The sequence below is a fragment of the Cicer arietinum genome, chromosome 1 (assembly GCF_000331145.2).
Source record: "Cicer arietinum cultivar CDC Frontier isolate Library 1 chromosome 1, Cicar.CDCFrontier_v2.0, whole genome shotgun sequence".
Classification (NCBI taxonomy): Eukaryota; Viridiplantae; Streptophyta; class Magnoliopsida; order Fabales; family Fabaceae; genus Cicer; species Cicer arietinum.
The window spans coordinates 1131392-1140654 of record NC_021160.2 but is presented as its reverse complement, the minus strand read 5'-3'; the positions used below and the strand labels follow the sequence as shown (position 1 = coordinate 1140654).

Sequence of the window (9263 nt, the reverse complement as noted above, 5' to 3'; positions counted from 1 at the left end):
GGCATTCCTTGCCATGCACAGGGCAGCCGGTGTTCCTGGTGCCCTCGCAGCGCTTGCTTTAGGTTATAATACAAATCTTTTTGGTGCAATTACACACTATAGCAGTGGTCAAGCTGCTGTATACTATGGAGGTTTGTACCTCTCTATAACGCCAAGTCACTCTTTTTTTTCCCTATGATTTAATTATTTAACTCACAATCATTTAATAAATTTGTTTCAACTCCCTACATTTAAATAACCAAGTTGTTGATCGAATGAATCGGGAGCTACCAAGTTCGATCTCTGGCTGGAATAATCTTTGACCGTACTTTACTTACCTCCCGACCGAACTCCAGATTACCAAGACTCTTTTTCCTTAGGAATAGGAGGGTTAAAACCACATAACTCACTTGTATTGGGTTCTAATGCTTCACTTCTGTTTGTTCAATGGTATAACCGGTGGAAATAAAGTTAACTATGATTTCAGAAAACTTTCAAAAATAAATGTTTTTATTCTTATTAGGTGATTTCTAGTTGCAACTTGTGGCCAAAAGGCTATATTTGTTAAGCCAAAAAGCTAATCTTTATGTGTCACCCTTTATACTTTTATGAAATATTATTTGAAGATATGTTGAAGTATGGTAGCTAATGTGATTTCAATTCTTCTTTTTGAACAGCCGGCTATGTAGACCTTCCCGATATATTCAAAATAGGGTTCATCATGGCCGTTATTAACGCGATCATCTGGGGAGGCGTTGGCTCTATCTGGTGGAAATTTTTAGGCTTTTATTGATTTACTTTCCATTTCCTTGTAAGTAAATAGCAGTTTTCTATGCTTCATTTTTTCGCGGCCGAAAGATAAGGTCCTTCTCATTTGAGGGCAGTTGAGTTCATAATTTTAACATGAAGGTTTTTCTTCTTTTGGCTCACTTATTTGTTAGTTTATAATTAATGTTAGTGTTACCCTTGCCTTACTTTATATACATTCAGTGATATACTTATAATAATTTGAATGTGGAAGCTTAATGGCAAGTGATAGAGAAGAAATGTGCTTCTCTTGATTATTTGCAAATAAATATATTTTACAATGGTTTACTCATAATCTCTAGTTACTTTAGCTAAGTAGTGTTAATGTGTGATAGCTATGACCATTAATAAAATAGAAATAGCATTACAATTAAAAAGGTGCTTGCAACAGACTCACCGCAGTAATTGCACCACACAGTTACACAGTAAATGATTTCAATCATTAATTTAAAATTAGACAGTTCAAATTACACAATCACCAAATTAATTTTAAATAATCTCTTTTATCACAGTGTTATGGGAAGTGATCCAATTCTGATTGAAGGGATGAAAATGTTTCCATCTTTCAAACATTTTGAAGCATCCCCTTATTTCGGACTCTGTCGGAGAATGCCCAGCTCCCTGTTTAAACCACAAACAAATTTGGCCAACATTTAGTTTGATGTTCCCTCTTTGAATCAATTACTTATATTTTTCTCAAACTATTACAGTGTAGTAGTATCAAAGGTTGAAACTCTACAGAGTTGAATTTTAATTTGAGAACTTTGTAATGTAAGATGTTCTAATCACCTAACTTTTTGCTGTCTTCCAATGAAAAGAAGAGAGGAACTATGAAGCACAAGTATTGACCAGGACATCAGATGTGACACTTGACACATCGATATAAATAATAATTTGAGATAATAAATGAACTGCATATAATAAATATATGCATCAATGGACTCTACTAGTCATCACATGTAAGTTAGTATTTCAACCGTTATTCTTCCAAGGTCATGCATGTCATGTTTCTTACATATCTGATTGTCAAGTATCCTACCCAACTACCAATACTAAAAAAACGTGGGACATAACATTTGCTTAAGGCTTTGAAAATATATTTTATAATATGTTCATAAACTATACTTACAAACTCACTTACAACTTATTTCATAAGTTTATACAAGTTTCGAGTTTTTTTTAACTTATGAAATAAGTTACAAGTTTATACATAATTTATTCAAAATTTCCTCTTCTTCCCTCTTCGATTCGATTGAGCTATAGAAATATTTTATACAAAAAATTGTATTATAAACCTTCATTGAATATACACTTGATTAATGTAGTGTTTGGTTCAGCGTTCGTATTAATGTTTCCACGTCTCAATGCTTTAATTGCCGCGAATTGTTGCGTCCACGCGCAGAATGACACGTTTCCAAATACATGCTGCTAAGTTGTTTATCCAATGTCCCATTGGTTTGTTATAATTTCTAAAAGTTGCACCTCTATTAACATACTCATTCATTTTTTTTAATTAACACTATAAAAGAATTAATTTTTATTAACTCTCACTTCTGTCTTTTCATGTGTATATTATTATTTCCTTAATATCACTTCTGTCTTTTCATGTGTATATTATTATTTCCTTAATAATTAATTTTGTTAAAATAAGAATATGATTAACAAAATGAAAAATAAATTTAATTTATATAGATTGTCAAAGTAAATATTTTTTATACTGTTTATCAATCACAACCATTAGATCATTAAAAACATTTAACTTTAATAATAATTACTTTTAAAATCATATATGAATAACTAAAAATTGTCGTTAGTGTAAATTTTTTATGCTGACGATGTATACAAATAAATCTCATGAAAAATTGTCTTAAATTTCTAAACAATAAATCAATAACAACAACATTTTTCATCTAAAAACAATGCTAAAAAAAGCACCCGAGTAGACTATTCACACACAATGGGAAGGAAGGAAACAGATGCTCCATAGATAACTTACTACAACGCGATTACTTGTGAAGAATAATTATTTCTGTCAAGTATACATCTCATAGAAATACTTCAGTCAATAACAATTACACAAGATACGAAAATATAGAACAAAGCAATGATAAGAAAGGCATCTACACAGTAGGGGTGGTCATGATTTAATCTGTCGTATCTGTTGTATTTACGATATAGTACAACACACAATCACGTTCATGATTTAATCTGCACGATCTTCAATTTTGTTTTCCTTTCTTTGTCTTTAGTCCTCCATCCTATTCATATCGCAAAAGTTGTCTTTTCATCCCAATTTTTCTAGGATCAACTTTTCTTGCTTTGCATCTGTTGTATTGTGTAGTAAAGAAGTTTTATTGAAGCAAATGAAAATGCTGTAGTAAGTGCTCATAATACAATACAAGAATATTATTAGCTAGGCGCAAAACAAATAGTTGTTCACATGCATTGATTATCTCTAAAACTCAGTTGGTTGATGAAGCAAAAATAAAAAACCTACATTATGAAAAAAGACAACAAGGATACATTCCTGATCAGGATTGTCAGTGAAATTGGAATGCAGAGCATTCCCGATGCAATCCACAATAGCTGAGGTAGTCATCGAGGATTCTATGCATAAAATAGCAGTGATGGCATCTAGCCGAGTCACCTCATTTCTGAACATCAGCCTTGCATGAGCTGTGGCATTTAAGGAGTAATAGCACATAAGAGGATAGGGAAGTTGACCGGGGAGTTGGACAGAAGTTTCAGAGGCAGTCACATACCTTGAGCTAGGCGAATCAAACTTTCAAGCATGCGGACGGTTGTCCTAGCTACATTGAAAATTTGCAACTAAATAAAATGACTTGAATGAGTGTTAAACTCAATTAAGAAAAGAATTTTTTTAGATCAAACCCGCATTATCAGTCGCAGATTTCCTTTGAAGTTGATAATAGCTGGATATAACTGTTTCGGCCTCTCTTGTAAGGACTGGTCTGAAATTTTCTTTCACATAGTGTATATACCTGCAGGGTTCTTTTCACTACTATAAGTAATCACGAATATCTTTACAAAGCCACCAATATTAAAATTAAGATATTTGGATAAGTTCATATCAATATGATTTTAAAGCATTCTATAGGACCCAATGATATCAATAGACAATGAATTTTGCAAAAACTAAGGTCGCTATATTTTTTGTTATTTGTCCATTCTCCATAATGGTTTATTGCGTTTAATCTAATGTTTTGAAATTATTAGGAGTGCATGCCAAAAGGAAGAAAAAAAAAAGCCATGCAAAGGAAGTTATATCGGAGTGTATCAACCATCAACAAATCAAAGCATCCACTATTTGATGTTCAAAGTAGGAAAAAAAAGATTGGGAGGCTAAATGTTATCGTAAAAATGTGAGCAGATTCAAAATGCCAAGTTAATCGTGGAACAATGGGGCTCAAAGTAAAAATCAAGTTAGAAAGAAAAGAAATCTAAACTCTAGATCCCTAGTTTGCTGACTGAGCTTAACAATAAATCCATGATCCATAATTGAAAGGCATCTATCACACAGTGTAATACCAATGAAAAGACAGGTTGAAACATCTTTTTTTTTTAAAAAAAAACCAAAAGATTTATTTGCAAACAGTATTAGTCAATAGCCATGACCATTAGCTCTGTACTTTACCTCTTGAGTGTAGGAAGAGGCCAAGTATTTGCCAGATCTTCATCATTGGATGTTCTATCTGGTTCTGCCTGGATATTAGTTTTCATACAAGTATTATAATCTTAACCATAGGAAGTTGTATGCATTGTACAGGGATCTAGATTACCTCAGACAGAATGTGAGATGAAACTACTGCATCCCATTCAGGATTCTTTGTATCCAAGAGCACCAGGACTATATCAAATCTGCTTAACAAAGGGCCAGAGAGGGTTGTATTGACAGATAGAGCTACCTTGTGTTAAGTCAGACAAATAATGAATTGAAGCAAGCAACAGTAAACTACTTCAGACATTTAGTAGCAACCAGCATGGTTTATATAGTGATGGTTTGGAAATTCCTAACCAGATGACAAGGGGAAAGAATTAGATGCACCCCAAAGCGTGCATCAAGAATAATAGGGACTGTAATTCAACATCATTTTTAAGTAATGTTAAACTAAAATATATTGACTAAAGTGATACGTTGATCAGGATCATAATGTCCCTTAGGATTTGTGGCGCCAAACACTGTTGTTTTGGTGCTGAGGGTTGTTACAAGACCAGCCTGGTTAAAACAGGAGAGTTAATCAGTAGCTGAACTTTTTTACCTCAAACACTGTTGTTTGGAACAAAGATGAAGTTCATTCATATTTTTGTATAATTTATTAAAATAGTATACCTTGGCAACACTTATTGTCTGCTGCTCCATGGCTTCATGTATTGTTGCTCTGTCATGTTCCCTCATACTGCCAAATGAATTCTTAGTTTCATAACCAATGCCGGCATGTTAAAGAATCATAAACAGCTCTGCCAGAATTTACATTAAGTCTGTACTTTCACAAGTGTCTAATGAAAAGCCTCAACCGAAGCGAATGCAAGTTTCGAGGTAGTTAAAGAGTAGAACTAATTAAATGTATATCTTGTTGAGGTCTTCCAAGTTCCAAGTGGAAAAGAACTTGGTGCAGTTCACATTTAAAGTCAGTTCTCCTTATTAGAATTTGAGTTGGGCCTCAACCCTTACAACACCGGCTGGGTAGGTGAAAACTACCCACCACTTATAAACACATTTACATGTCTTATCTCATCAAATGTGGGACTCTTAACACACATCCCCTCACATCCAGGACTCGACATCTGGAACATGACTCATGTGGCCTCACAGCGGTGACCTAATGCATTTTGGATAAACTTTGATAGCATCTTAAAATTTGTGTTGAACCTAACTCAACCCTTACAAAAGTGTGACCCGAGTGGTCTGATAGCAGGTGGCCTAATGCATATTTGATAGACTTTGATACCATCTTAAAATTTGAGTTGGACCTAACTTAACCCTTACAAAAATGATATTGATACCATTTTAAAATTTGGGTTGCATTGAACCTATTTCAACCCTTACGAAACCGACTTGTAAGATGAGAACTATCCACCACTAAAAAACAAATTTTCAGGCCGTATCTCATCCAATGTGGGATTCTTAACACTTTCCTATTACATACAGTGAGCTTTGGTGTGTCGCTCATAAGATAAACAGGAAGATGTTGATTGGCTAAGGCACTACTTTTGAAATTAAATCAATTCTTTGCAAAGACAAAGTATCCAATCTTTAAATATAAATAACAAAAACAAAATGTTTTATAATTATTGCCAACACAACATTTCCTGTATGCAATATTCAATCTAAACCTCTAACCATCATTTTTTTTTCTGTTTTGTTTTCCAGCTCCACAATTGGGTATTACTTGGCCACATACAACATTTTGGTCAAGGACTAAACCTCCACAAAAGATTCCAAACCAAAGCAATTATATCCGAGCTTACCTATCAAATTCATCTATGCAACACAATCCTCCATCTGCCAAGACAAGGGCCCCAGCTTCCAACATCCACTCACCTAAAGATTCCATAAATTGATGTAGCAATTAGTATAACCAACTATAAGGTGAAGATCCATGCATGTTGAAATTTGAAATCAATAATTTGTGTGATAAGAGAGGGGAGCTTTGGCGCAACAATTGGAGTTGGTTCTGTATGACCAGAAGGTCACAGGTTCAAAACCTCATCCAAAGGTAAGACAACCTATTAGAGACCCAATACGAGTCCAACTCTTCCCTGGAGCTTTATGGTACCAGGTTGCCCCTTTTACATGATTAGATAGAAGTCCAGTTGAAATACTAGATTATGATTATAACAATCATCTTCGTCATTATTCCTATCAATCAGAAAATGATGAAAGGAAAGTTTGGACAAACTTGCCTTAATAGTCAGAGGTGAATTCGAACAGAGACAAAGATTTTGATTGACGCAAAGTTATGAATGATGGAAAAAGAAACTGTTATGATGCAAAATAAAGCTGTATCCAAATTACCCCCATCCTTCACGGCAGTAACGGTCAATCCAGCACTCGTGCTTCCCAACCCAGTTGTAATAACAGATCGATTGCTCAATTTTGCAGCATATTTCAGAAACTGAGATTTTCCAGTGCCTATAACAAATAGACATAGACAATAAGTGAGTGAAATTCAACAGCACACTTTTAACTTTGTTTTTCCCCTTAATTTGATGATACGAACTGACAGGAATATCTACAACTCAAATGCATCTTACAAAAACTGCATTTGATAGATACAGCACACACAAAATACAGTCATAAGGTGAGACATCAGCCTAATTTTGTGGCAGTTTAATAGCTTACAGAGACTTAATAACATATATCCTAACAGGGAAACATCCCAAACATGTGGATGCCACCATTTTTACCGTGAAAGGAGCATGTAGAAAACATTTCTGTTAAATTAAAAATATTAAACAAGTGGTAGCATAACTTAAGTACCACAAAAAACTTAAGCAATTAGGTGGTGTACATGCTACTACTACCCATATCATTTTTGCAAGATGAAACCACCAGAATGGTAAAACACCTCTTTTTTGGTGCACAGGATGTAGTGTAGTATTCAATATTCATCAAGCATTTAATGATAATCCAGGTTAAATTTTTAAGTAATAATAGTAGCATTAATGGCGGTGGTAATAGAAATAGTAACAGAAATTGATTGCATACCGGGATCACCGACCAATAGTAAGTGAGACTCCCCCCTTACCCTTGTTCCAGAAGCATCGACATGTTGCACACCTCCGATTAGTGTTAATGTAACTGACCAGAAAAGCATAAGACATGAAATGATTACATAGAGACATGATAATTATTTGCAGAAAAGGGAAATTTCAGTTAAGGGGAAAAAAAACTGCTGTCCTAATTTGTCAAAGGAAGTGAATAATTCTCAGTTTGTGAAGAACAAATCCTCCAATACTTTACAGAAGCAATTCCTATCCAGTAAATGGAGATTGGTTTCTTCTATAAACTGAAGTGTGATTACAGAGGGAGGAAACTCCTAGCCCAAGACAGTGGTAAAAACAGAAAAGATGGTGAAAACAACATTTTGTTATTTTTGTTGCTTTCTCCTTTCAGTACACGTCTTTAACAACGAAAAACAAGTGAAACTACTGTGGGCCTTTCGTAATTAAAACTGAAAACATACATGAAAATGGAAAATGTTTTTCTGAAATCAAACATGCCCTCGCATGTCTTTTCATTTTTTCTCTCCCGTAACTACTCCCACCATTGACCACTTCCCCTCTCCCACTAGTTCCTTCCCCTCTAACGCCTTCCTAATTCCTACTTAAGATCTGCATATGAAAACTCTGGGCTTTGGTCTGGATATAAATTGTATAGCACTTATGTATAGAAAAATTCACTGAATATTATTCAGATTATTATTCCTTCATCTTTTTCAAGTCCCCATCATACATAGATTCCATTTGTCCATCAATAAAACACAAAGAAATATGAAGGAAATCTATGGGAGAAACATTAAGAATGTGACCGAAGCGTTGAAATAGAATGTAAATGTCAAAATGCAAAAAATTTCAAGGTGAATATTTAAATAGCCATAACCTTAGGTGTATGTGTTTACCAGCCAGCTTGACTGTGAAAAGACCAAATATTTGTGGGCAGATTCCTCGTAGAATAGCATTCCTTCCTGGATAAAAAAGGATTTGAAGTTTTCATCTCACATAACATAATTCATAAATAAAAACCATCCAGAAAACCTGAACAGGTGTTACCCAAATTTAACCTGCGATGGGGGTGAACAGAGTTGGACCAAACATTTTAGATGATGGATTATACTGTGTTGTACAGTCCCGTTTCTCAAGGACAATATAAAATAATAAATATTAGGAGAGGAAGTCACAAAAGGTTCAAAAATATGAATATGAATGATATAAGGTTACCAAAGATGTGTAATCAGAATACCACCTTTTAAAGGTGCATCTTTGAAGCGACCCCAAAACTGCTTGAATTTCATAACAACGTCATCAGAAATATCAGTTTCTGATTTCAATCCATTGACTCTCCTGACATCAATAAGACAATATGAAAAAGAAGGAACTGGATCAGTCTCCTCACTTTCTTTCCATTAAATCATAGCAAATAACTACAATTTAAAGGGTAAGTTCCTAAAAGCACTCAATCTGTGCTTCATCTAAAAAGATTAAAACATATAACACGTAATACTTTTTGATAAATCAGCTGTAACAAAGGTTTACAGTAGGAGAAATATGGGGAGGAGTTAAAAAAAAGGTACAAGAAAGCAATGAGGAAATCATCAAAGGAATGTTTACCAGTGGATCCGAGTTCACAAAAGGGCTCGGAGAGCATAACAGAATCGATACACGGCCAGGGGAAAGAAGGAATTCCGTTGAAGGAGGGTTATAAGGAAATTTAGAGGAGAGTGGTGAAGCAGGAA

The 9263-nt window shown here is 34.4% G+C and overlaps 2 protein-coding genes across 4 annotated transcripts in view; one reads left to right on the top strand and one right to left on the bottom strand.

Annotated features, from left to right (window-relative positions):
- Positions 1-1074, top strand: part of LOC101491693 (dicarboxylate transporter 2.1, chloroplastic) — a 3646-nt gene extending 2572 nt beyond the window's left edge. Inside the window, exons 4-5 of the mRNA XM_073370710.1 lie at positions 1-131; positions 657-1074. The exon at positions 1-131 is cut by the window's left edge and continues 5 nt beyond it. Of these exons, the coding sequence (XP_073226811.1) occupies positions 1-131; positions 657-772 (247 nt within the window). The 3' untranslated portion in view covers positions 773-1074. The remainder of the gene's footprint in view (positions 132-656) is intronic.
- A 1677-nt stretch (positions 1075-2751) lies between these two features.
- LOC101503431 (probable DNA helicase MCM9) overlaps positions 2752-9263 on the bottom strand; it is a 10859-nt gene continuing 4347 nt past the window's right edge. The window contains exons 8-20 of one of the 3 annotated variants that reach the window (XM_004486189.4): positions 8774-8871; positions 8430-8495; positions 7517-7609; positions 6824-6940; positions 6277-6349; positions 5138-5204; positions 4942-5023; positions 4587-4708; positions 4442-4509; positions 3679-3788; positions 3549-3596; positions 3310-3462; positions 2752-3111 (exon numbers count right to left, since the gene is read on the bottom strand). In XM_004486189.4, coding sequence (XP_004486246.2) covers positions 3071-3111; positions 3310-3462; positions 3549-3596; positions 3679-3788; positions 4442-4509; positions 4587-4708; positions 4942-5023; positions 5138-5204; positions 6277-6349; positions 6824-6940; positions 7517-7609; positions 8430-8495; positions 8774-8871 — 1138 coding nt within the window. In that variant the 3' untranslated portion in view covers positions 2752-3070. Of the gene's footprint in view, positions 3112-3309; positions 3463-3548; positions 3597-3678; positions 3789-4441; positions 4510-4586; positions 4709-4941; positions 5024-5137; positions 5205-6276; positions 6350-6823; positions 6941-7516; positions 7610-8429; positions 8496-8773; positions 8872-9263 lie in introns of those variants that run through there. The other 2 variants (XM_073366413.1, XM_073366397.1) reach the window with 2 other exon arrangements.